General features: G+C 63.2%; 2 protein-coding genes and 2 non-coding genes across 4 annotated transcripts in view; all 4 read left to right on the top strand.

Annotated features, from left to right (window-relative positions):
- Positions 1 to 1,281: 1,281 nt before the first annotated feature.
- Positions 1,282 to 4,743, top strand: ATP5F1B (ATP synthase F1 subunit beta). Its single transcript, XM_058822147.1, has 10 exons — positions 1,282 to 1,469; positions 2,092 to 2,274; positions 2,564 to 2,738; positions 2,891 to 3,012; positions 3,246 to 3,430; positions 3,523 to 3,681; positions 3,767 to 3,889; positions 3,973 to 4,185; positions 4,274 to 4,475; positions 4,554 to 4,743. The coding sequence occupies exons 1-10, from the start codon at positions 1,328 to 1,330 to the stop codon at positions 4,649 to 4,651; spliced, it is 1,602 nt and encodes a 533-aa protein (XP_058678130.1). The 5' UTR covers positions 1,282 to 1,327; the 3' UTR covers positions 4,652 to 4,743.
- On the top strand, positions 2,306 to 2,379 carry LOC131569940 (small nucleolar RNA SNORD59). Its single transcript, XR_009275825.1, has one exon. It is a non-coding gene; the product is annotated as a small nucleolar RNA SNORD59 (small nucleolar RNA).
- LOC131569939 (small nucleolar RNA SNORD59) lies at positions 3,094 to 3,168 on the top strand. Its single transcript, XR_009275824.1, has one exon. It is a non-coding gene; the product is annotated as a small nucleolar RNA SNORD59 (small nucleolar RNA).
- A 1,636-nt stretch (positions 4,744 to 6,379) lies between the features above and the next one.
- Positions 6,380 to 24,991, top strand: part of BAZ2A (bromodomain adjacent to zinc finger domain 2A) — a 29,830-nt gene continuing 11,218 nt past the window's right edge. Inside the window, exons 1-23 of the mRNA XM_058822107.1 lie at positions 6,380 to 6,601; positions 9,764 to 9,901; positions 11,274 to 11,867; positions 12,409 to 12,576; positions 13,496 to 13,681; positions 14,283 to 14,525; positions 14,610 to 14,670; positions 15,769 to 15,877; positions 16,821 to 16,922; positions 16,995 to 17,205; positions 17,289 to 17,350; positions 17,425 to 17,490; positions 17,574 to 17,765; positions 17,852 to 18,106; positions 18,967 to 19,181; positions 19,275 to 19,349; positions 20,072 to 20,234; positions 21,141 to 21,200; positions 21,278 to 21,413; positions 21,510 to 22,093; positions 23,012 to 23,237; positions 23,309 to 23,464; positions 24,677 to 24,840. Of these exons, the coding sequence (XP_058678090.1) occupies positions 9,766 to 9,901; positions 11,274 to 11,867; positions 12,409 to 12,576; positions 13,496 to 13,681; positions 14,283 to 14,525; positions 14,610 to 14,670; positions 15,769 to 15,877; positions 16,821 to 16,922; positions 16,995 to 17,205; positions 17,289 to 17,350; positions 17,425 to 17,490; positions 17,574 to 17,765; positions 17,852 to 18,106; positions 18,967 to 19,181; positions 19,275 to 19,349; positions 20,072 to 20,234; positions 21,141 to 21,200; positions 21,278 to 21,413; positions 21,510 to 22,093; positions 23,012 to 23,237; positions 23,309 to 23,464; positions 24,677 to 24,840 (4,164 nt within the window). The 5' untranslated portion in view covers positions 6,380 to 6,601; positions 9,764 to 9,765. The remainder of the gene's footprint in view (positions 6,602 to 9,763; positions 9,902 to 11,273; positions 11,868 to 12,408; positions 12,577 to 13,495; positions 13,682 to 14,282; positions 14,526 to 14,609; positions 14,671 to 15,768; positions 15,878 to 16,820; positions 16,923 to 16,994; positions 17,206 to 17,288; positions 17,351 to 17,424; positions 17,491 to 17,573; positions 17,766 to 17,851; positions 18,107 to 18,966; positions 19,182 to 19,274; positions 19,350 to 20,071; positions 20,235 to 21,140; positions 21,201 to 21,277; positions 21,414 to 21,509; positions 22,094 to 23,011; positions 23,238 to 23,308; positions 23,465 to 24,676; positions 24,841 to 24,991) is intronic.

Raw genomic sequence — 24,991 nt, forward strand, 5'->3', positions numbered from 1 at the left:
CAGCGCCGGGGGGGGAAAAATGGGGGGGGATCCCCTTTTTTGGGGTTCATGGGGTGGGATCCCCTTTTTTGGGAGGGCATTTGGGGTGGGATCCTCTTCTTTGGGGGAGGGGGATCCCCTTCTGTGGGGTTCAGTGGGGTGGGATCCCCTTTTTTGGGGGTTCTGTAGGGTGGGATCCCCTTTTTTGGGGGTGTCAATGGGGTGGGATCTTCTATGGGGGGTCAGCAGGGTGGGATCCCCTTTTAAGGAGGGGTCATTGGGGTGGGATCTCCTTTTTGGGGGGGCACTTGGGGTGGGATCCTCTTCTTTTGGGGTTCAATGGGGTAGGATCTGCTTATTTGGGGGATTCAGTAGGGTGGGATGTTCTGTGGGGGATCAGTGGTGTGGGATCCCCTTTTTTGGGGTTCAGTGGGGTGGGATCCCCTTCTGGGAGGGGTCAGTAGGGTGGGATCCTCTTGGGGTTCAGTGGGGTGGGATCCCTTTTTTAGGGGTGTTCTGTAGGGTGGGATCCCCATTTTTGGGGGGTTCAGTGGGGTGGTATCCCCTTCTTTGGGGAGTGTGATCCTCCTCTGTGTGGGATCAGTGTGGTGGGATCCCCTTTTTGGGGGGATCAGTGGGGTGGGATCCCCTTTTTGGGGGGATCAGTGGGGTGGGATCCCCTCTCACTGCGGACGAGCGATCCGGTTCCCCTCAGGCGGGTTAGGCCGGTGGGACCCCATCCCTCGGGGTACAGCACAGAAATATTGCGGCGGTCCCCAGATCCCCGGGGGGGAGCAGTGGGGTGGGGATTTGCCCTCGTGGAGAAGGCAGAGCCCGGTGCACCGGGGCGGCCCCGAGGGCTCTACAGCGACACCGGAGCCGTGAGGCGGACACGGTGCCCGGGCGGGGCGGTGCTGTGACCCTCGGCCGTGCGGGGCGGGCACGGGCCCGGTGAGGGGAGGCCCCTGGGGGCGGTGCTGTGACCGGGGGTGGAGCGGGCCCGTCACGGCCCCGGTGCGGCCTCGGCCGCGGTCACGGCGCCCGCCCAAGGACAAGCGCGGGACACGTGCGCCGCCATTTCCGCTGACCTTCGCCCGGGACACGCCCCTTCCCACTGCGCCACCCTATCAGACCGCAGCGCGTTTTGATTGATGGATCCACAACCCAATCGCGACTAGGCGCAGGGCGAGCGCCGCATCGCGGTGACCAATGAGAGCGCGAATTCACGCAGCGCCTCTCCGCGAAGCAGCCAATGGGCGCGCGGTGCGGCGGTGACGCGCGGCTCGGCGGCCCCGCCCCGCGGGGGCCGTGAGGGGCGGGCGGGACGCGGGGCTCAGTCGGCGCCGCCATGTTGGGGCTCGCGGGTCGTTCCGCTGCCGCCGCCGCCGCCGCGGCCCGGCCGCTGCTGCCCCGCGGGGCCGCCCCGGGCCGGGATCTCTTCCCGCTGCTCCTCAGCCGCGGGGCCGCCCCGGCTGTCGCCGTCGGGGCGCGTGAGTGCGGGGTGGGCCGGGGTCACCTTGGGGCCTACGCGGGTGGGGGACGCGGGGTTCCGGTGCTTAAGGCCCCGGTACCGGGGTGGGTGTGCCGTGCTGAGCGGATGGGCTGCGGCAGAGGAGCTGCGGCTCCGGGGATGGGCGGGGGGGGGCTGCAGGGACTGCGGGTGTACCGGGGGAGGAGTCCTGGCTGCGCTGAGGGGAGGGGGCTCAGGGGGCCTTGGCAGCGCTGAGGGGGCTCTGGTAGCGCTGAGGGGGCTCAGGGGGCTTTGGTAGCGCATAGGAGGTCAGGGGGTCCAGGTATCACTGAGAGGATCGGGGGTTCTGGCAGCACTGAGAGGGCTGTGGTATCACTGAGGGGGTTCAAGGGGTCCTGGCAGAGCTGAGGGGCTCCGGGTGCTCCCACATCGGTCCCAGCCGCACCGAGGAGGGGCCTGGGTGGGTTAATGCTGCACCGAGCGGGCTGTGGGATCCATGGTCAGTTTAGGGGGTCCTGCGTGCACCCAGGGAGGTTCAGGGGTCTCGGGCACACCCCAAGGCTTGCAGGGCAGCCCCATCTACGCACCCGGAGCTGCCGTGCCCCGGCCGACCTTGACTCGTCCCTCTCTCCCCACCACAGGACGGGACTATGCCGCCCAGGCAGCCCCCGCGGCCAAGGCCGGCTCCTCCACCGGCCGCATCGTGGCCGTCATCGGCGCCGTGGTGGATGTGCAGTTCGACGAGGGGCTGCCCCCCATCCTGAACGCCCTTGAGGTGCAGGGCAGGGAGACGCGGCTGGTGCTGGAGGTCGCTCAGCACCTGGGTGAGCAGCTGGGGATATGGGAGGGGGGTTTCCTCCTGTGATGATGTTTTCAATGACTTTCGTTCTCCTGAGCTTGCTGAAGCCAAGGATTTCAATCTGAGGAGGAAAATGGCTGCCCGAGGGCTGCACGGCTCAGTTTTCCTCAGGGCTATTTTATTCCTGGCTGCTCCTCTTGGTTCTTTTCCCAGCACAGTGTGCCCTTGGCAGGGCCTGGGGAAGCCACCAGCAGCTGTCCCCAGGGTCAGCCTGAGGATGCTGTGGTGACCGTGCTGTCCTTGGGCCTCGGCAGGGGAGAACACCGTGCGCACCATTGCCATGGACGGTACGGAAGGGCTGGTGAGAGGACAGAAAGTTCTGGACTCTGGTGCTCCCATCCGCATCCCTGTGGGCCCTGAGACCCTGGGCAGGATCATGAATGTCATTGGGGAACCCATCGATGAGAGGGGCCCCATCACCACCAAACAGTGAGTGCTGAGGGGCTGGAGGGCACCCAGGTGTGAGCAGGGAGGTGGCTCTGGCTCCTCTGGGTCACAGCAGGGACTGTCCCCTGCCGGCCCCCAAGGTGGGGGGGCTCAGAGCAGCTGCCCACCCCCTTCTTCTCCTCTTCCTGCTGCAGGTTTGCTGCTATCCACGCCGAGGCCCCTGAGTTTGTGGAGATGAGTGTGGAGCAGGAGATCCTGGTGACAGGGATCAAGGTTGTGGATCTGCTGGCTCCCTATGCCAAGGGTGGCAAGATTGGTACGTATATACCCCCAGAGCAGGGGTTGGGTCTGGGGATGGTCCCTCTGGGATTTCCAGCAGTTCCTCTGGGGAATTTTTCCTTCACTGATGATTCACCCCATGACTTTCGTTCTCCTGAGCTTGCTGAAGCAACGCTTTTTATATCTGAGGAGGAAAGAGCTGAAGGGAGAGCCTGTGGGCAGCCAGGCCGGCTTGGGGCTCAGCAGAACCTTTATTTCCCCTTCTCCCAGGATTGTTTGGAGGTGCTGGTGTGGGCAAGACTGTGCTGATCATGGAGCTGATCAACAACGTGGCCAAGGCCCACGGTGGTTACTCGGTGTTCGCCGGCGTGGGCGAGAGAACCCGCGAGGGCAACGACTTGTACCACGAGATGATCGAGTCTGGGGTCATCAACCTCAAAGATGCCACTTCCAAGGTGTGCAGAGACCCTGGGGGAGGGTCAGCAGGGGAGCTTCTGGTGCCAGGTGTGGCAGTGCCACCGTGTTGACCCCATTGTCCCACCCGCAGGTCGCCCTGGTGTACGGGCAGATGAACGAGCCCCCGGGCGCCCGTGCCAGGGTGGCCCTGACAGGGCTGACGGTGGCCGAGTACTTCAGGGACCAGGAGGGTCAGGACGTGCTGCTCTTCATCGACAACATCTTCCGCTTCACCCAGGCTGGCTCCGAGGTCTGTGCTGGCCATGGGACATTTCACCTGTCCCCCACCTGCCCAGCCTCTCGTGCTGTGTCCCTCACGCTCTGTGCCCTCACAGGTGTCAGCCCTGCTGGGCAGAATCCCCTCAGCTGTGGGCTACCAGCCCACGCTGGCCACTGACATGGGCACCATGCAGGAGAGAATCACCACCACACGCAAGGGCTCCATCACCTCCGTGCAGGTGAGGGCAGAACCTCCCTCAGCATCCCAGGGAGCTGTGCCACCTGCCTGGCACCAACTGTCCCCTCCCCTCTGTGTCCCCAGGCTATTTACGTGCCAGCCGACGACTTGACTGACCCTGCACCTGCCACCACCTTTGCCCACTTGGATGCCACCACGGTGTTGTCCCGTGCCATCGCTGAGCTGGGCATTTATCCTGCCGTGGACCCCCTGGATTCCACCTCTCGTATCATGGACCCCAACATCGTGGGGCCTGAGCACTACGACGTGGCTCGGGGTGTGCAGAAAATCCTTCAGGTGAGGGGGCAGCCCCTCCCTCAGGTGGGTGTTTGGGTGGGGGGATCACCTCTGCCCGCTCACCCCCTGTGTGTCCCCCTGTCCCCAGGACTACAAGTCACTGCAGGACATCATCGCCATCCTGGGCATGGATGAGTTGTCCGAGGAGGACAAACTGACGGTGGCCCGAGCCCGCAAGATCCAGCGCTTCCTGTCCCAGCCCTTCCAGGTGGCCGAGGTCTTCACCGGCCACATGGGCAAGTTGGTGCCACTCAAAGAGACCATCAAGGGCTTCAAGCAGATCCTGGCAGGTGAGATGGCTCTCAGAGGGGTCTGGGGGTGCCTGGCTGAGCCTCCCACGCCCCTCCTGACACGTTTTATCCCCCCAGGTGAATATGACCACCTGCCTGAGCAGGCGTTCTACATGGTGGGGCCCATCGAGGAGGCGGTGGCCAAGGCAGAGAAGCTGGCAGAGGAACACGCCTGAGCCCCCCCTGAACACCCCCACAACATCCCCGGCTCCGCTGGGGCCGGACCCCCAGTATTTAACATTTCCAATAAAACATTGCTGAAAACGTTTGCAGGCTTTGTGTGATGTGGCTCCTGCTGTTGGGGGGCTGCTGGGTGGGTCCCCCCAGTCCTGGGAGCCCCCCAGAATCTCTTCCATGGAGGGGTTCTGCTCCACTGCAGGGACCCCCAGCCCTGGGGGCTCCCCTTTGTCCTGTGGGGTCTCCAAGAGGGGAGGAGCCCCCTCCTCTCTCCGCTGCAGGGACAGCCCGGGGTGGTGACAGATGCTGGTGCCCAGCCTTGTGTCCGTCTGTCCGTCCCAGTCCCGTCGTTTCCCCCGCCCCCCCGCGCCGTTCCAGCTCCACCATTTCGCAGCACAAAGAGCCGCCCCGGCCCGGCCCTGCCCCAGCAGCTGCCACTTTGTCCCCGGGGTCCCGAGGGGCCGCTGCGGCCCGACCTCGCTCGGTGCGGGGCTGGGGGACACCCCTCGAGGGTACCGGGACCACCCCCAACTCCCGACCAACCCCCTGCACTGCTCCACCGGTGCCCCACGGTGTCCCCCCGGTGCCGGGCCCTGCTCAACCCCCCGGAGGAGCAGCGGGGTCCCGGGGGTGTTCCCACGGGGGTGTCCCCCGGTGGTCCCGCGGTGCGGCCCCGGTTTGGGGGGTGTCCCCCGCCATCCCCCCCCACCCCACGGAGGGTGGCGGTCCCTTTAAATGGCGGCACGGCCCCGGTGGCGGAGGGGGCGGCGGCGGTCGCTGACATCACGCGGGGCCGGGAGCACCTGCGCCCCGCCCGGCTCCGCCACCGGCACCGGCACCGCAGCGCACCGGGCCGGGCGGGCACCGGGGCTGCTGCGGGCCGCCCCCGCCGCCCCCCCAGGTACGCAGCGCGCAGGACGGGACCCGCGGACGGGGATACCGGGACCTACCGGGACCCCTACGGGGCTGGGATGGCTGTAGAGGGACCCCCGCATCTGTACCTGGACCCCCTGAGACCGGCCCAGCTGTACCGGCACCCCCGGTTCTATATCGGGACCTCCCCAAGCCCCCGGGCGCCTCGTCCAGGCGGGGAACCCCGCACCGGCTCCGCTGCCCCGCACCGGGAAGGGACACCCCCCCCCCCCCCTCCGCCTTCCATTGCGGCCGTACCGGGACAGGCCCCCCGCACCGGGACCCCGTTCTGCCCCCGCCGCCACCGGAGCCGGTGTCGCTCCCGGGCCCTGCGCAGCGCGGCCCGGCCGGTGCCGCGTGACGTCACTGGGGATCCCGGGGGCCGGGGGGAGCTGGGGGGCGCCGGTGTCCCCGCGGCCGAACCGGGCAGCACCGGTACCGTGCGGGGTCCCGGTCCCCGGTGCGCCGCCGTTCCCGGAGGTCGAGCTGGGTCTGCGGGGAGCGAGGGGGGGAACGAACGGGAGAGCGCGCGGGGGGGGGAACGGGGGGGACGTTCCCGGGAGGTGCCGGTACGGGCTGGGGGAGCCCCGGGGGGAGCCGGGGGTCCCGGAACCAGGGGTAGGGGGGTGGGGGGGCGTCCCCGCGTGGGGATTCCCCCCGCCCTGACCCCGCCGGGGGCGGGGATCCCCCTCCCACGTGGGCGCGCGCCCGCCCCCGGTGACGCCACGGCGGCGCCGCTCCCGGTGACGCCACTGCGGCCGCCGTGACGTGCGGGGCGTGGGGGGAGGCGGAGGGGACGGGGAAGGGGGGGGTGGGGGGGGAAGGAGGAGGACGGGACGGGACGGGGGCGGTCCCGGGACCGCCCGGCGGCGCGAGGCGCTTCCTGCCGCGGCCGCGGGTTCGGCTGTCCGCGGCCCGGCTCCTGGTTACCGGATCGGAGCGGAGGGGCCCGGCCCGGTGCGGCGGAGGGGCCGCGCCATGCCGAGCCGCCCCCCGCCCCACGCCGCCTGAGCCGGGCCCGCGCCGCCGCCTGCCAGGTGCGGGGTCGCGGCGGAGGAAAGGGGGAGGCCCGGGCGGTAACGGGCCGTTAACGGCCCCGGGGGAAGGCAGCGAGGGGCTGGGAGGGTCGGTTGAGGCGGTTTGGGCCCGGCGGCGGCGGGGGCACTCCGCTCCCCTTTGCTGACCTCGGTGAGACGCCGTGCTCTCCCCCCGCTTCCCCCTGCGCATCCCGGTTCCATGGCCTGACCCCCCCCCCCTCCTCCTCCGTTACCGGCTCCCGGTGACTCCCCCGCTCCCCTCCCGGTGCAGCGGCCAAGGGCCCAGACCCGCGGGGAGTTCCAGCCCCGTTCCCAGTGCCCGGTGCGGTTCTCCCGCAGCCCCGTCCCGGAGCTCCCTCCGGTACCGCCCGGCCGTGTCCCCCCCGCCCCACCGGGACCGGGACCCCCGTGCAGCGGACACCGAGCCCCCCATCCCCGGAGAACCGGCGAGGGATATGGAGGTGTCCTTGCCGCAGGGACCGGGGGGACACCGGTCCCGTGTCCCCCCGGTGTGTCCGTGCCCGCAGGAAGTGGCCGGGAAATGGCAGCCGGTTGTTGCGTCTCGTTGTTTTTGAAACGTCCTTTTTAATCAGGTCGCGTCACGCTCCCGGGGCCTCCCGGGGCCTCCCGGTGCCACCGAACCGGGGAAGCACCGGGGAACGGCACCGGCTCCACGGCACCGGCGGTTCCCCCTCAGCCGGGAGCTCTGTCCCCCCCTCCCCAGCTCAGCTCCCGGGGACAGCCCCGGCCCCGGTGTCCCTGTGGGGATCCCAGGGCCCGGTGGTGCCGCTGCCACCGGGTGTCCCCAGCGCTGCCACGTCGGCCGTGCCCGGTGTGGCGGGGTCAGCTCGGTGCCCACCTTGTCACCCACGGTGCTGCCATCCGAGGCTCTCTTGCCCCTCGCCCTCCTCACCTTGCCCAGCTCCGGTTTCTCACCGTGGCCCAGTTTCAGCTCCACGCTCAGGGCGGGGGGAGCGGGACAACAGGAGCCCCGGTGAGGGTGGGAGGTGACAAATGGCCTTGGGTGGCTGTGGATGACCATGGATGACCAATGTCCTGGCGCTGGCCGAGCTCCCAGCCATGCCAAGGCTGGCCCTGCCCTCTGCCAGGCCTGGCACCCTGGAGCAAGGCTGACATTCCCACTTTGCTTTCATTTTCCCTCAGTCCCTTCCTCATGTTCCCAAACCATCCCAGTCCACCTCCGTGTGCCACCTGCAGCCTCCACCTGCCCCGGTGGCCCTGGCACATCCCTCGGTGGCCCTGGCACAGCCCTCGGTGGCCCTGGCACTGCTGTGACCTCCAGGGCAGGCAGCCGCCTTCCTGGCCGGCCCATCACGCACGGGGTGGGACCGGAAAGGCTTTTCCTTATCCAGCCCCAAAAGGTTTTTCCTTCTCCAGCCCCGGTGTCCCCACGGTGTCCCCAGGCCCGGGGGTTCCAGCTGGCTCAGGCCATAGGCCGGTTCAGGGCTCGGGGGAGGCGGCTCCGGGTCCGTCCTGGTTTGTCCGGGATTGTGGCGGCGGCGGCACCGCCCATACGGGTTCCTCCGGTGCATGAATCACCCGGTGGCCCTGGCCGGGCTTTGGTGGCCCCTGCGGCCCTGCCAGGGCACCAGCTGAGGGTGTGATGAAATCGGGGTTTCGACACGGGCTGTGCCAACCATTGCTGCTCGAGCGCCAAGCGCGGCGGCCTTGGCCCTTCCGGGGAGCTCGGTGACGCCTTGGATGGTGGCAAGTGTGGCACAGCCGGGGGTGACACCACCCTGGGGTGTCCCTGTGGGTCCCCAACACCACTGGGGCTCCGTGCTCATCTGCTGGGCTTGCAGGGCCTCAGTGCCCTCAGTTCCCTCATGTCCTATCCTGGGATGGACCCACCGGGATCTGTCCCTGTGGCCTCGGGTTTGAGGGAGCATTTGGGGTTCCTGGGGGATGAAGGTCACCAGGATCCCTACTGAACCCCAGGCCTCGGGTTTGAGGGAGCATTTGGGGTTCCTGAGGGATGAATTCACCAGGATCCCTCCTTGTGGCCTTAGGTTTGGAGTTCCTGGAAGATTAAAGTCACCAGGATGCCTCCTGGGCTACAGGCCTCGGGTTTGAGGGAGCATTTGGGGTTCCTGAGGGATGAATACACCAGGATCCCTCCTTGTGGCCTTGGGTTTGAGGGAGCATTTGAGGGGTTCCTGAGGGGTGAATTCACCAGGATCCCTCCTTGTGGCCTTGGGTTTGAGGGAGCATTTGAGGGGTTCCTGGGGGATGAATTTCACCAGGATCCCTCCTCGGCCACAGGCCTAGGGTTTTAGGGAACATTTGGGGTTTCTGGGGGATGAAGGTCACCAGGATCCCTCCTTGTGGCCTTGGGTTTGAGGGAGCATTTGAGGGGTTCCTGAGGGGTGAATTCACCAGGATCCCTCCTTGTGGCCTTGGGTTTGAGGGAGCATTTGAGGGGTTCCTGAGGGATGAATACACCAGGATCCCTCCTTGTGGCCTTGGGTTTGAGGGAGCATTTGAGGGGTTCCTGAGGGGTGAATTCACCAGGATCCCTCCTTGTGGCCTTGGGTTTGAGGGAGCATTTGAGGGGTTCCTGGGGGATGAATTTCACCAGGATCCCTCCTCGGCCACAGGCCTAGGGTTTTAGGGAACATTTGGGGTTTCTGGGGGATGAAGGTCACCAGGATCCCCCCTTGTGGCCTCAGGCCTCGGATTTGAGGGAGCCTTTGGGGTTCCTGGGGGATGAATTCACCAGGATCCCAGGTTTGAGGGAACATGTGCGGGGTTCCTGGGGGATGAAGGTCACTAGAATCCCTCCTTGTGGCCTCGGGTTTGAGGGGCTGTTTGGAGGGTTCCTGTGGGATGAATTTCACGAGGATCCGGGAGCAGCCACGGGATGGTGGCACACAGTGGTCACACCTTGGAGGTGATGGCTGTCCCTGGGGTGACAGGCTGTGCTCAAGCAGGTGGCAGCTCGTCCAGCTGGGGTGGCTGGGCCTGGGCCAGGTGGCATCTCAGTCCTGGGGAGCTTCAGTGTCACTTGTCACCCTCCCCAGGCTGGGGAGCACAAAGGGAGGGTCAGAGGTGGGTGGGTCACCACAGGTCAGTGGTGGGAGGGTCACCACACTGGCCACCCCAGTCCTCACCAGTGACTGACCCCATCTTGTCCCCGTGCAGAAATGGAAACAAACAACCACCTGAACTTCACTGGCCTTTCCTCTGCACCCGCTGCCTCAGGACCGAAACCCACGCCTGCCTCAGGGGACTCCCCCTTCGCCCACAGCTCCACGCTCAGCTTCCCCCAGCAAGGGAAAAGTGAGTGAGGACACGGGGACAGGGGTGGGGTGGCTGTGGGGCAGAGGCGACACGGGGATGGAGGGGACACAGGGATGGAGGGGCTGCAGGGACAGAGGGGACACAGAGGGGCTGCAGGGACACAGGGATGGGAGGACTGCAGGGACAGGGGACACAAGGATGGAGGGGCTGTAGGGACAGAGAGGACACAGGAATAGAGGGGCTGCAGGGATGGAGTGGCCGTGGGGCTGGAGGTGACACAGGGATGGGAGGGCTGTGAGGCCCGAGGGGACACAGGGATGGGAGGGCTGCAGGGACAGAGGGGACACAGGGATGGGATGGCTGCAGGGACAGAGAGATGGGGTGGCTGTGGGGGCAGAGGGGACACAGTAATAGAGGGACTGCAGGGATGGAAGGGCTGTGGGGCCAGAGGGGACCCAGGGATGGACGGGCTGCAGGGACGGGGTGGCTGTGGGGCCACAGGGATGGGAGGGCTGGAGGGACAGAGGGATGGGATGGCTGCAGGGACAGAGGGCTGGAGGGGCCATGGCCAGCAGCAGCTCCAGCGCGGGGGGCCAGGGCCGGGGTCTGTGTGTCCCCGCCGCCGCCTTGGCCTAGAAAAGCGGCCGTGCCAGCCCCGGGGCTGTGCGTGGATTTGGCCGCTCAGCTGATCCCGCACAGCCCTGCCAAGCTCGGCTAATCCCCGGCGTCCTGCGGCGCTCGGTTTGGCAAACGGGGACCGTGAACCCCCCCCCTTCCCTCCCTGCTTCTCTCCAGCCATGGGGAGGGGGGGCACACCAGCAGGGCTTTGGCAGCTGCCCTGCCTGGCCATTGATCCATCCTCAACCCCAGTGGAGAGACCCTGCAGTGTTCAGCCCTGTGCTGGCACAGCCAGTTTGGCAAACAGGGATTGTGCAGCTCCCCCCCCTTCTCTCCAGGCATGGGGAGGGGGGACACCAGCAGGGCTTTGGCAGCTGCCCTGCCTGGCCATTGATCCATCCTTAAACCCACTGGAGACACCCCACGGTGCTCAGCCTGGTGCTGGCACAGCCGATTTGGCAAATGGGGATCGTGCATCTCCCCCCTTCCCTTCCCTTCCTCCCTGCTTCTCTCCATGCATAGGGAGGGTTAGGGGACACCAGCAAGGTTTTGGCAGCTGCCCTGCCTGGCCATTGATCCATCCTGAAACCCATTGGAGAGACCTCACGGTGCTTGGCCCGGTGCCATGGCAGAGCCGCTTTGGCAAATGGGGACCGTGCAGCTTCCCCCCTTCTCTCCAGCCATGGAGAAGGGGGACACAAGAGCATGGCTTTGGCAGCTGCCCTGCCTGGCCATTGATCCATCCTCAGCCCCGCTGGAGAGAGCCCTGAGCTCCCTGTGCTTCCTCCCTCAGGTCTGAACGGGGGCATGAATGTCAATGGCTTCTCTACTGTATCCCACCCCGGTACTTCAGGGACCTTCTCACCCGGCTCCGCTGCCGCCGGGGCCCAGCCCCTCCGCCCCTACGACTGCCTGTGGGACTACTCCCCCTACACACCCGCCGGTGCTGCTGCTGGTGGCCTCAAGGACGGGGGAGGCCCTCCCAACCTCGGACAGTTCCCCCTCAACGGCGTGGCCGGGGGGTCCCGGCCGGTCTCGCCCCCGGGGCACGGCACCAACCTGCGGGCAGGCGGGCAGGAGCTGTGGGGCAACGGCACCGCAACGGGGCCCATGGGGCTGAGCTTTGACTCGCAGGAGCTCTACGAGTCCTTCCACGAGCAGAGCTTTGAGTTGATGCAGAATGGGCCTGAGGGGTTCTACACCACGGGTCAGTCCTCGTCTGTGCTGAGCTCGGACACGCAGCCCTTCCCAAACGAGCCAGAGCCCAGCCAGGGAGACGCTGAGGGTGCAGCCAAAGAGATGCCCAGCACCACCAGCACCACCAGCACCATCACGGAGAACGGGGGTGGGCTGGTGGGCAGCCAGGAGCTGGAGGAGGCACAGCCAGGTAGGAGCCCTGAGGGCTGGCAGAGCTCTGGGATGCAGTCCTGGGTGGGTGGTGAATCCTGGTGGGGTTGGGCATTGTGTTCTTGGGGAATCCCAGCTGCTCTGACCCGCCTGCCCAGTGTCCTGGATGGGGTTTGGCCGGTCACAGCTTGGAGGAGGTGTTAGGATCTCATAAAACCAGGCTGGGTGTCACCACCCCATGCCAGGTAGGAGCCCTGAGGGGCTGGCAGAGCTCTGGGGCCCTGGAAGGTGGGTGGTGAATCCTGGTGGAGATGGGCATCGTGTTTCTTGGGGTGGAGATGGGCATCGTGTTCTTGGGGAATCTCAGCTGCTCTGACACCCCTGCCCAGTGTCCTGGATGGGATTTGGTCGGTCACAGCTTGGAGCAGGCATTGGGATCTCATAAAACCAGGCTGGGTGTCACCACGCCATGCCATGGAGGGCTGGCTGTCCCACCACAGTGACCACCAGCAGTGGGGATCCCCCCCAGCTCTGTCCCCATCACATCTCAGGATCTGTTTTTGGTCGATTGCTCCTTTCAGACCTGAAGATCTGCAGCTACAATGGGGCCACAGCCGCTGGCACAGGGTCGCTGGGGCCGGAGGGGGCCAGCGGGTGCCTGGGGGAGGCATCACCCATCACCCCACGGCTGGAGGACACCCACATCCTCAGCGAGGACCCTCTGGAGCCCTTCGAGTCCCTGGCCAGAGGTAGGGGGGATGTCAAGGGGGGCACAAAAATTCCCTGGGTGGGAAGCAGTGCCAGCTCTTGTCGGTCCCCACTTAGGGATGTGGTGGTGGGGATGCTGCAGTGGTCGTGGGGATGGGGTGGTGGAGATGTGGTGGCCGTGGGGATGGGGTGGAGACCGTGAAGATGCTGTGGTGGCCATGGGGATGGGGCGGTGGAGATGCTGTGGTGGTGGGGATGTGTTGGTGGCCCTGGCGATGCAGTGGTGGCCGTGAGGATGCTGTAGCCATGGGGATGTGTTGGTGGCCGTGGGGATGCTGCGGTGGCCGTGGGGATGCTGCGGTGGCCGTGGGGATGCTGTGCTGGCTGTGGGGATGGGGTGGTGGCGGTGGCGATGCCGTGGTCGTGGGGATGGGCTGGTGGAGATGTGGTGGCCATGGGGATGCTGTGGCCGTGGGGATGCTGCGGTGGCCGTGGGGAAGCTGCAGTGGCCGTGAGGATGTGTTGGTGGCCATGGAGATGCGGTGACCGTGGGGATGTGTTGGTGACCGTGAGGATGCTGTGGCTGTGGGGATGCTGCGGTGGCCCCGGCGCTCTCCCGAGGCAGGGGCGGGCCCGCGTCCCCGGCTCGCTGCCGGCTTTTCCTTCCCGTCCTTCCTTCCCGTCCTTCCCAGCTCCGTGACGAGGCGGTTACTCAGCGCCTGAACTTCCGCGCTGCTGAGCATCGCCACGGCCATTTTGGGCTCCTCCGCTTCCCAGAGGAGGAGAAGGAGGCGGAGCTGGGGGGGGGGGAAGGGGGGGGGAAGGGGGGGGGGTACCCAAACCCCTTTTAACCCCTCTGCTGCCGGAGCCTTTCCATCCACTCTACACACACCCCATTCCCCCTTGAGCGGAGATGTTGCTCCGTGCGCCCCCAACCCTGGTGCTCGCCCCCCTCCCCAGACCCCGGCACGGGCGATTTGTACGCGATGGACGACTCGCAGCTGGTGAGCGACAAATCCCCCTTGGAGGAGCCCCCCGACCTGGCTGCCAGCCCCCCACTCCACGCCGGCCCCTTCAGCCTGCTGCCCGCCAGCCCCTCGCCGGCCCCGCTGCTCCAGGCCCCCGGCTCGCCGCCCGCCCTGCCCGGTACGTGCTGCCCCCCACACCGGGAGGGGATCGGGGTCTCGTTCCCCACGAGGGATCACCAGGGGTCACCCCACCGGTCTCATTCCCCACGAGGGATGCCTCGTGAGCCCCACGGGGATGGGGGTCTCGTTCCCCACGGCGGCTGCATCGTGAGCCCCACGGGAGTCACCCCAACAGTCTCCATCCCCACGGGGGATGCATCGTGAGCCCCACGGGGATGGGGGTCTCGTTCCCCACGAGGTATGTCCCGTTAGTCCCACGAGGGTCACCCCACCGATCTCGATCCCCACGAGGGATGCACCGTAAGCCCCACGGGGATCAGCCCTGGCTCCCCACGAGGGATGCACCGTGAGCCCCACGGGGATGGGGGTCTCGTCCCCCACGAGGGATGTCCCGTTCGCCCCACGGGGGTCACCCCACCGGCCCGGTTCCCCACGAGGGATGCACCGTGAGCCCCACGGAGATGGGGGTCTCGTTCCCCACCAGGGATGCCCCATGAGGGTCTCGGTGGCACCGGCGAGGCCCCCGGGCAGCGCAGGGAGGGAGGGGACGCGCGGCCCCGGTGACGTGTCCGGTGACGTTCCTGACCTTGGCTCCTCAGGCGACAACGGCGAGCTGAAGAGCGGCGACCACGCGGGGCTGCGCGACTCGGGGTCCCTGGAGCTCGACCCTCCGCTGGAGCCGGACTCGCCGGCCCCGTCCGCTGAGGAGGAGGAGGAGGAGGAGGAGGAGGAGGAGGAGGAAGAGGAGGAGGAGGAGGCTGCCGACAGCTGCCCGGAGACTTCGGCCGCGCCGGGAGAGGGGGAGAGCGAGGAGCCGGCCCTGCTGAGCGCCTCGGGGGCAGGTGTGGCCGCCCCCCAGCCCCGGGCTGACCCCCCCGGTGCCCCCCGGCCGCCGGCCCATGGTCCCCTCTGTCCCCTTCCCGCAGGTGATGTCCCTCGGCGGCGCATCGCCACGCAGGAGGAGGTGCGCTTCCCGCTGCAGCACGGGTATGTGGGGTGGCCCCCGAGCCTGTTCCCTTTCCCCTGTCCTATTCCTGTCCCCCTCTGGCCGTTCTGCCCCCGACCCTTTTCCCTTCCCATCCTCTTCTTCCTGTCCCCCTCCCGCCGTCCTGCCCCACAGCTCTGTCCCCGACACTGTCCTCTCCTCATCCTGCCTCAAAAAACTACCAAAACTACCGTCCCCTTCCAACCATCCTGCTCCTGAAATTATCCCCATCGTGTCCCCGTCCTGTCCCCCGCGTGTCCCCATCCCCTCCCCATCCTGCCCCTGTCCCCACCTCCTTTCCCATCCTCCCCCTCTCTCCATCCCTTTCCCATCCTGTCCCCATCCCCAACCCCTCCCACTGCTCTGTCCCCGGCACTGTCCCCTCCCCATCCTGCCTCAAATACTACCAAAACTACCGTCCCCTTCCCACAATCCTGCCCCTAAAACTACCGTCCCCTTCCCACCATCCTGCTCCTGAAACCATCCCCATCCTGTCCCCTTTGTGTCCCTATCCTGCCCCTAAAACTACCATCCCCTTGCCACCATCCTGCTCCTGAAACTATCCCTGTCCTGTCCCCATCCTGCCCCTATCCTGCCCCTAAAACTACCGTCCCTTTAGCACCATCCTGCTCCTTAAACTATCCCTGTCCTGTCCCTATCCTGCCCCTAAAACTACCGTCCCTTTCCCACCATCCTGCTCCTGAAATTTTCCCCATCCTGTCCCCACCCCTTTCCCATCCTCCCCCTCTCTCCATCCATTCCCTATCCTGTCCCTCGCCCTGTCCCCTCGGTCCTGTCCCCTCCTCATCCTGTCCCTCGCCCTGTCCCCTCGGTCCTATCCCCTCCCCATCCTGTCCCTGGCCCTGTCCCCTCCTCATCCTGTCTCCTGGTGCTGTCCCCTCGGTCCTATCCCCTCCCCATCCTGTCCCTGGCCCTGTCCCCTCCTCATCCTGTCTCCTGGTGCTGTCCCCTCGGTCCTGTCCCCTCCTCATCCTGTCCCCTGGTGCTGTCCCCTCGGTCCTGTCCCCTCCCCATCCTGTCCCTGGCCCTGTCCCCTCCCCATGGTGCCCCACGGCCCCGGGTGACGCTGCCGTGCCCAGGTGGAGGCGGGAGGTGCGGATCAAGAAGGGGAACCATCGCTGGCAGGGTGAGACCTGGTACTACGGCCCCTGCGGGAAGAGGATGAAGCAATTCCCGGAGGTCATCAAGGTACCGCCTCTGGGGACACCAAATGTTTGAGAATGTTTGGGGTATTTGGGATATTTTGGGGTATTTGGGACATTTAGCATGTTTGGGGTATTTGGGATATTTTGGGGCACTTGGGGGGATTTGGGATATTTAGAATATTTGGGGTATTTTGGACATTTGGGGTGTTTGGGCTATTTTGGGACATTTGGGACATGTAAAATATTTTGGGGTATTTGGGATATTTTGGGTGTTTGGAATATTTTGGGGAATTTGGGACATTTAGAATGTTTGGGGTATTTGGGATATTTTGGGGCATTTGGGGCATTTGGGATATTTAGAATATTTGGGGTATTTTGGACATTTGGGATATTTGGAGACATTTGGGGTATTTTGAATATTTTGGGACTTTTGGGGGATTTGGGATATTTAAAATATTTGGGGTATTTAGGCTATTTTGGGGTATCTGGGATATTTAGAATATTTGGGGTATTTGGGCTATTTAGGGACTTTTGGAGGATTTGGGACATTTAAAATATTTGGGATATTTGAGGTATTTAGGAGATTTTGGGATATCTGGGATATTTGGAGTACTTGGGGCATTTGGGATATTTTGGGGCATTTAGGGTATTTGAAAATTTAGAATATTTGAGAATATTTGGGGACATTTGGGAATATTTGAGGTATTTGGAATATTTTGGGGTATTTGGGATAGTTGGGGCATTTGGGATATTTGGGGTCATTGAGATATTTGGGACATTCAGAATATTTGGAATATTTGGGCTCTTTTGGGACATTTGGGGTATTTTGAATATTTGGGACATTTTGGGGGAGTTATGGGGGAGGAGGCCAGTTCTGACCCACCAGAACCCCCCCAAAGCTCAGAACTGCAGCTGATGGAGGCTGTGGTGAACTCAGAACCACTGACCTTCCTCCCAACCTTCCTCCTCCTCCTCGCTGTCCCCAGTACCTGAGCAGGAACATGGTGCAGGACGTGCGGCGCGAGCACTTCAGCTTCAGCCCCCGCATGCCCGTGGGAGACTTCTACGAGGAGAGGGACACTGCAGAGGTGGGTATGGGGGCTGCTGTGCCCCCCAACCCCTTCCTGTGCCCACGGGTGACCCCAACGTGTGCCCCACAGGGCATGCAGTGGGTGAAGCTGAGCCCCGAGGAGATCCCCGGGCGCATCCAGGCCATCACGGGCAAGCGCGGCCGGCCCCGCAACGCCGAGAAGGTCAAAGGCAAGGAGCCCCCGGCCACCAAACGGGGCAGGGGCCGCCCACCCAAGGTCAGGATGGTGGATTTGCTCAGCAAGACGGATGCACGGCTGCTGAAGAGGCTGGAAGCACAAGGTAACCCCCTTTCCATCCCCTGTGTGAGGCTCCTCGCAGCTTGGTGGGATCGTGGTTCATGTCCGCTCTGTGCTCCCTTCCAGAGGTGCTCAGCGAGGAGGACAAGCTGAAAATGAGCAAGATCAAGAAGAAAATGAGGCGGAAGGTGCGGGTATGGGGATTTGGGGGGGATTTTCCCTGGTGCAGGGGGTCCCTGAGCAGGTCTTGTCCCCCCCTCAGGCCAAGAACAAGCAGAAGCAGGAGGCCAAAGCCCCCAGGACCAAGGAGGCCAAGAAGAAATCCAAGGTGAGTCCGTGGGCAGAGGGAGGAGATGAAAAATGAAAAATGGATTTTCTCCCTTACCTTTTTCTATCCGGGCTCTGACTCAGGTCAAGGAGAAGAAGGGGAAGGCAGAGAAGGGCAAGGACAAGGCCAGGCCCAAGGAGAAGAAGGCCAAGGGGGCTCGCAAGGCAGACAAGGGGCTGCTGGCCCAGCGGCGCCTGGAGGAGCGGCGGCGGCAGCAGCTTATCCTGGAGGAGATGAAGAAACCCACAGAGGACATGTGCCTGGGGGACCACCAGGTGGGCCGTGCTGGGGGGCTCAGAAATGTCACCCCGAGGAGCCACCAGCTGGTTCTGACCTCTCCTTTCTTCTCCCTGATCCACAGCCCCTGCCAGCCTTCTCCCGCATCCCGGGGCTGGTCCTGCCCAGCCGTGCCTTCTCCGACTGCCTGACGGTGGTGGAGTTCCTGCAGAGCTACGGGAAGGTGCTGGGGCTGGAGCCAGCCCGGGACGTGCCCACGCTGGGGGCGCTGCAGGAGGGGCTGCTGGGGGTGGCCCCTGGCGTGGGGCAGCTGCAGGACCTGCTGGTGAGGCTGCTGCAGGCAGCGCTGTGCGACCCGGGGCTGCCACCCTACTGCCAGGTGAGACCCCTTCCCTTCCCTTCCCTTCCCTTCCCTTCCCTTCCCTTCCCTTCCCTTCCCTTCCCTTCCCTTCCCTTCCCTTCCCTTCCCTTCCCTTCCCTTCCCTTCCCTTCCCTTCCCTTCCCTTCCCTTCCCTTCCCTTCCCTTCCCTTCCCTTCCCTTCCCTTCCCTTCCCTTCCCTTCCCTTCCCTTCCCTTCCCTTCCCTTCCCTTCCCTTTTTTCTCTTTTTCTCCCTTTTTCACCACCTTCCCCTGACTGGGGCTACCAAACTCAGGACAAAGAATCCTAAATTTGGGATTAAAATTTAGGATTCTTTGTCCTGAGTAAGAAATGGGTTCTCCCTTTTCTTGCCTGTGGCCATCCCCCTCCTCACCCCCAGCATCTTTTGGGGTGTCCCCCCATCCATCCTTGTACCAGGAGCACCTCTGGGCAGGAACCCCCTCCTGACAAACCCCTGTGGGGGCAAGGAGGAGACTCCCCAAACCTTTCTTTCCCCTTTTTCTTCTTTCCCTCATTTTCCCTTTGTTCTTTCTTTTTCTTCCATTTTTCCCCACCACTTTTTATTTTTACTTCTGCTTTCACTTTCCTTACCTTTTCTCTCGCTTTCTTCCTTTCCCCCCTCCCCTCTCTGGGGCTGTCAGTGCCTGAAAAACTCAGAACAGAGAATCCTGAATTTGGGATTTGCTGCTCTCCCTCTTCTTCTTACATCTGGCCATCCCCCTCCTTACCCCCAGCATCTTTTGGGGTGTCCCCTCATCCATCCCTGTGCCAGGAGCACCTCTGGGCAGGAACCCCCTCCTGATAAACCCCTTTGGGGGCAATGAGGGCACTCCCCAAACCTCTCCCTTTGCTCTGGGCAGTCCCTGAAGATCCTGGGGGAGAAGGTGTCGGAGATCAGCCTGAACAGGGACACGGTGTCGGAGGTGCTGCGCTGCTTCCTGACGGCGCACGGTGCGGGCGCGGCTCTGTGCGAGGGGCTGCGCACCAAACCCTTCCAGGCGCTGCCCCCCGAGCTCAAGGCCTCCATCCTGGTCTTCCTCGTCAACGAGCTCAACAGCAGCGCCCTCATCATCAGGTGGGGCTGGTTTGGGGGGCAGGAAAGTCCTTTAATTTGAAGTGTTGGAGTGGATCCTGTTTGCTGGAGCCATCTCCATCTCTTGCTGTGCAGTGAGATCGACAAGACCTTGGAGAGCATGGCCAACTACAGGAAGAACAAGTGGATCATTGAGGGGCGACTGCGCAGGTTGGTGGGGAGGGGGCTTTGCTTTCAGCCTCATCATCATCCCCTCTGAGTGACCAGGTGCCTCAGGGTGGGCAGGGGGACGTCTCTGTGTCACTAGGACACAAAATAACACGAGCGCACACAACGCTGCTCTCAAGGTGAAGAAAAAGGGAAGTTTACTTTCTGACTCCCAACATTTATAGATTTTCAAAAGTGACAGTGGATTGGAGGGTGAAAGGGCCACCTCTCCAATGACACTGGACAAACAGTCCGTCAGATTTCTCCTCCTCCATAAAAGAATGCAAAATAAGTTATTTACAGAGAGTGTGTGAGAATCTGGCTGTGGGATTGAGGGGCTGGAAGGCTGGGGGGCTGAAAAATTGGGGTTTTTAGGATTGGGGGGCTGTGGGATTGAGGGGCTGCAGGGTTGGGGGGCTGAAAAATTGGGGTTTATAGGATTAGGGGACTGTGGGATTGAGGGGCTGAAAAATTGGGGTTTGAAGGATTAGGGGGCTGTGGGATTGAGGGGCTGCAGGGTTGGAGGGCTGAAAAATTGGGGTTTGTAGGATTAGGGGGCTGAGAACCAGGTATGATAATCTTTGTGGGTCTCCCTCCAAAGCAGAATATTTTATAATTTTCTATGTGACAAAGTTTGCTACAAGAATATAAACATCAGAAGGCTTAGAAAATCTTAAAAAGTCAGGGAGAACAGGTAGCCAACACCTCCACCTGTGTCCTGGCAGGCTGAAGGTCGCCCTGGCCAAGAAGACAGGCCGTCCTGAGTCGGAGATCACGGGGCTGGAGGACGGGCGGCGCCGGCGCAGCTCCCGCCTGACCGAGGACATGGGGCTGGAGATGGAGGAGGAGGAGGAGACCCGAGGGAGGAGATCCCGCAGGGAGGAGGAGGTGGGGTGCTCCAGGCTCTGTTGTGGGGGGCAAAAGTGAGGGTGCCACCTCAGGGGTGTCTTCCCTGTGACTGATCCATCCCCAGGATTGACCTGCCCTACATTGGGCGGCAATATATTGGAATTAAATACCAATATATTGAAATTAAATACCAATATAGCTGGATGGAACATGCCTGGGCTTGTCTGGCCCTTGCTGCTTGACCAAAGGTGGCAGCTGTGGTGGTTTCACCTCAGAGACACCTTTGGCCAGCTGGATATTGCAGCAAAAGTGAGGGTGCCACCTCAGGGGTCTCTTCCCTGACTGATCCATCCCCAGGATGGAGCTGCCCTACGTTGGGCGCCAATATAATGGAATTAAACACCAATATAGCTGGATGGAACGTGCCTGGGCTTGTCCAGCCCTTGCTGCTTGACCAAGGGTGGCAACTGTGGTGGTTTCACCTCAGAGACACCTTTGGCCAGCTGGATATTGCAGCTGGGTGCTTGGGACAAGTCCAGGCTTGCAGGAGCTCAGGTTTACCCTGGTGGAGAAGCTTTAAGGCCATGGTGAAGGAAAGGAGTCGGTTCTGCTGGAGGGTTTGGATCCAGAGCTTTGTTGTGGCCCACAGGCCTCTGAATGCAGCAACAGCTCCAGCAGAACTCCCTGAGCCCGTGGTTGCTGTTCCTTTTAACCCCGGGGAGAGGGGCAGGGAAGGGGTAGGGATCCCACCAAGCAGGTACAGGAGGGGGAAGTCTTTAGGAGACAAAGGACACCTGGATGGCCCAATGTCCCCCAGGGCTGAGAGGCCTCTTTTGAACTTTGTTCTTCTGGAATGCCAAGATTGATGGACAGCACTCAGCAGGGGCAAGGGAGGGGGAAAGGAGAGGTGATTGTCACACTGGGATAACTGAGACCCTTTCCCAGGTTGACACGTCTACATCCAGCGTGCCGGAGCTGGAGCGGCAGATTGAGAAGCTGGCCAAGGTGAGCTGGTGCTGGAGGGTTGGGGTTCAGCCCTTCTGGGGGGCTGCAGCCCCCTCACCGCCCCCTTCTCTCCTCAGAGGCAGATGTTCTTCCGCAAGAAGCTGCTCCATTCCTCCCAGACCCTTCGTGCAGCCTCCCTGGGCCAGGACCGGTTCCGGAGGCGCTACTGGGTCCTGCCCCACCTGGGCGGCATCTTCGTGGAGGGCGCCGAGGGTGAGCGGGGAAGGAGCTTTCTGGGGGGATGAAAAACAACTGTAACAGCTGGGAGAGGAGCCCACAGCTCACCTGCTCGTCCTCCTGCTGTCACAGCAGCTGAGGTGGTGCCTCAGGAGCCTCCTGAGGAGAAGATGTCCCCGCTGGTGTCCCCGGTGAAGGAGGAGCCGGCCGCCGTGCCCGTCGCCAGCCGCACCAGCTGCCCAACCTCGGCCTCCCGTGCCCGTGGGAGGCCCCGGAAAAGCAAAGAGGAGCTGGCCCAGCCCTGCCAGCCCTGCCAGCCCTGCCCAGTGCCCATCAACGGCGTCCTGGAGGAGCCAGAGCCGCTGGGGCAGAGCCAGCACGACCTGAGCCAGTCGGCGTTCCTGTCCTGGCTGAGCCAGACCCAGTCGTCCCTGCTCAAGGACTCGGTTCTCACCCCGGCCAGCAGCCCTGGCAAAGGGGACACGGGGCTCACCGAGGCCCCCTCGGACCCCATGGAGGAGGAAGAGGAGGAGGAGGAAGAGGAGAGAGCCCCGGAGGCCGTGGCAAAGAGAGGGCCCTGGTTTAACCTGCTGCCCCGCACGCCTTGCGACGACCGAGCCCCCCTCGCTACCTCCTCGGCCGAGCCCTCGCCACGAGCCCCCGCAGCCCCCCGCAGCCAGAGCAGGGGGGAGCCCCCCAAGGGCTCAGCACGGCAGGTACAGGGCTGGGGGGGCTGCAGCCAGCACTTGCACCCCAACCCGAGGGGCTGGATGGGGAGGGGGATTCACCCTGGGGGGCTGCAGGGTGTGGGGTGGGACCCCCTGTGTGACCTGGTGGGACAGGGTGGGGTCAGTCCTGCTGCTTTTGATGGGCTGGGGAGAAGGGACACTGCTCCTGGGGTGGGAAGGGTGCAGGGTTTGGGGGGGCTGTGGGGTTGCGGGGCTGAAAAATTGGGGTTTGTAGGATTAAGGGGCTGCAGGATTGGGGGCTGTGGGTTTGAGGGGCTGCAGGGTTTGGGGAGCTCTGGGATTGAGAGGCTGTGGGGTTGAGGGGCTGAAGAATTTGGGTTTGTAGCATTAGGAGGCTGTGGGATTGAGGGGTTGAAGAATTGGGGTTTGTAGCATTAGGAGGCTGTGGGATTGAGGAGTTGAAGAATTGGGGTTTGTAGGATCAGGGGGCTGTGGGATTGAGGGACTGCAGGACTGGGGGCTGTGGGATTGAGGGGCTGCAGGGCTGTGGGGCTAAAAAATTGGGGTTTGTAGGATTAGGAGGCTGTGGGATTGAGGGGCTGCAGGGTTCAGGAGCTGAAAAATTGGGTTTGTAGGATTAGCGGGGTGTGGGATTGAGGGGTTGAAAAATTGGGGTTTGTAGGATTAGGGGGCTGTGAGATTGAGGGGCTACAGGGTTGAGGGGCTGAAAAATTGGGGTTTGTAGGATCTGGGGTCTGTGAGATTGAGAGGTTGAAGAATTGAGGTTTGTAGGATTAGGGGGCTTGTGGGATTGAGGGGTTGCAGGACTGGGGGGGTTCGAGTATTGAGTGTCCAGCTGTTAAAATCTTTGTGGTTCTCCCTCCAAAGCAGAATATTTTATAATTTTCTGTGTGTTTTCTCTGACATTTCTCCCCATCCCTCCAGCTGAACGGCCTACCCTCAGACGACCCCAGAGCCCCACTGCTCGCCTCCACACCAGTGCACGCCGGCCCCAGGGCCCACGGTGCCTGCCCCCGCAGCCAGGCCAGCCTGGAGAAGCTCCAGGACGTGCCAGGACAGCCCAAACGCCGAGGGAGACCCCCCACCAAATTCTTCAAGCAGATGGAGCAGAAATACCTGACGCAGCTGACGGAGCAGCCGGTGCCCAGCGGTGAGAGCCGGGACCCCTGGGACCCCCCCGGTGCCCCTGGCACGGTGCTGAGTGTGGCACTGCCCTTGCAGAGATGCAGAGTGGCTGGTGGTGGCTGAGGGACCCCGAGGAGCTGGAGGCCGTGGCACGGGCGCTGCACCCGCGTGGCATCAGGGAGAAAGCCCTGCACAAGCACCTGACCAAGCACAAGGAGTTCCTGCGTGAGGTTTGCCTCAGGAGCACCACTGGTGAGTGCCCCAGAGCCCAGCCCCTGCCCCCAGACCCCCAGCTGGGTGGGGGGCTCTTGTCTGTCCTCCTGTGAGCCCCTCTGTGAGCCCCCAGATTTCATTTTCTGCCCAAATCCCTAAGGCAGGTGGCTGCTCCCTGTTCCCTCCCTCCATCACTGTCATGTCCAGGGATGTGTTTCTCCTCCCTGACCCATTTTCTCCTCTCCAGAACCCACCTTTCCTTTGTGTTTTGGGATTTGGCTCTGCTGCCTGTCCCCCGTTTCTGACCCCCTTTTCTCCTCTCCAGACCCCATCATGACCCTCACCCATTTTGTCCTCTCCAGACCCCATCTTTCCCCTGTGTCCCAGGTTGTGGCTCTGCTCCCTGACCATTTTCTCCTCTCCAGACCCCATCATGTCCCAGGTTGTGGCTCTCCTTCCTTGACCCCGCATTTTCTTCTCTCCAGACCCCATTGTGTCTCAAGATGTGGCTCTCCTGCTTTTCCCCCATCCCTGACCCCATTTTCTGCTCTCCAGACCCCATCATGTCCCCAAATGGGGTTCTGCTGCCTGTCTCCCTGCCCTGACCCCCCTTTTCCACCCTCCAAACCCCATTTTCCTGCAGTGTTCTGGGATGGGGCTTTGCTGCCTGTCCCCCATTCCTGACCCCACTTTTCTCCTCTCCAGACCCCCACTTTCCCCTCTGTCCCAGGTTGTGTCTCTCCTCCCTGACCCCATTTTCTCCGCTCCAGACCCCATTGTCTCTCAAGATGTGGCTTTGCTGCCTTTCTCCTCTCCCTTACCCCCTTTTCTCCTCTCTAGACCCCATCATGACCCTAACCCCATTTTCTCCTCTCCAGACCCCATCTTTCCCCTCTGTCCCAGGTTGTGGCTCTCCTCCCTGACCCCCTTTTCTCCTCTCCAGACCCCATCTTCCTCCTGTGTCCAGGGATGGGGCTCTGCTGCCTTTCCCCCATCCCTGACCCCCTTTTCTCCTCTCCAGACCCCATCTTTCCCGTGTGTCCTGGGACAGGGCTCTCCTGCCTTTCCCCCATCCCTAACCCCATTTTCTCCTCTCCAGACCCCATCATGACCCTGACCCATTTTCTCCTCTCCAGACCCCATCTTTCCCGCATGTCCTGGGACAGGGCTCTCCTGCCTTTCCCCCATCCCTGACCCCATTTTCTCCTCTCCAGACCCCATCATGACCCATTTTCATTTTCTCCTCTCCAGACCCCATCTTCCACCCTCACCCGGACCCGGCCAGCACGGCGGTGTCCCGGGAGGCCCTGGCTCAGTGGTCAGTGCTGGACAGAGCCTACGAGACCGACCTGGGCGTGCTGCAGTGGGTGGAGGAGCTGGAGCAGCGCGTCCTCATGGCCGACCTGCAGATCCGGGTGGGTGCCAGCCAGGGCCACCCCAATTCCTGCTTGGTGGGGAGGATGAAACAGGAATTTCATATTATAAATATACATATACATATACATATACATATACATATACATATAGTCCTAATAAATAATAATTAATAATATATTTATAAATATA

Source organism: Ammospiza caudacuta, chromosome 31 (genome assembly GCF_027887145.1).
Source record: "Ammospiza caudacuta isolate bAmmCau1 chromosome 31, bAmmCau1.pri, whole genome shotgun sequence".
In the NCBI taxonomy this organism is placed as follows: Eukaryota; Metazoa; Chordata; class Aves; order Passeriformes; family Passerellidae; genus Ammospiza; species Ammospiza caudacuta.

Coding starts and splice junctions, on each gene's coding strand:
- ATP5F1B (XM_058822147.1), top strand. CDS start 1,328: ATGTTGGGGCTCGCGGGTCGTTCCGCTGCCGCCGCCGCCGCCGCGGCC. Junction 1,470..2,091: donor GGCTGTCGCCGTCGGGGCGC/GTGAGTGCGGGG, acceptor TCCCCACCACAG/GACGGGACTATGCCGCCCAG. Junction 2,275..2,563: donor GGAGGTCGCTCAGCACCTGG/GTGAGCAGCTGG, acceptor GGGCCTCGGCAG/GGGAGAACACCGTGCGCACC.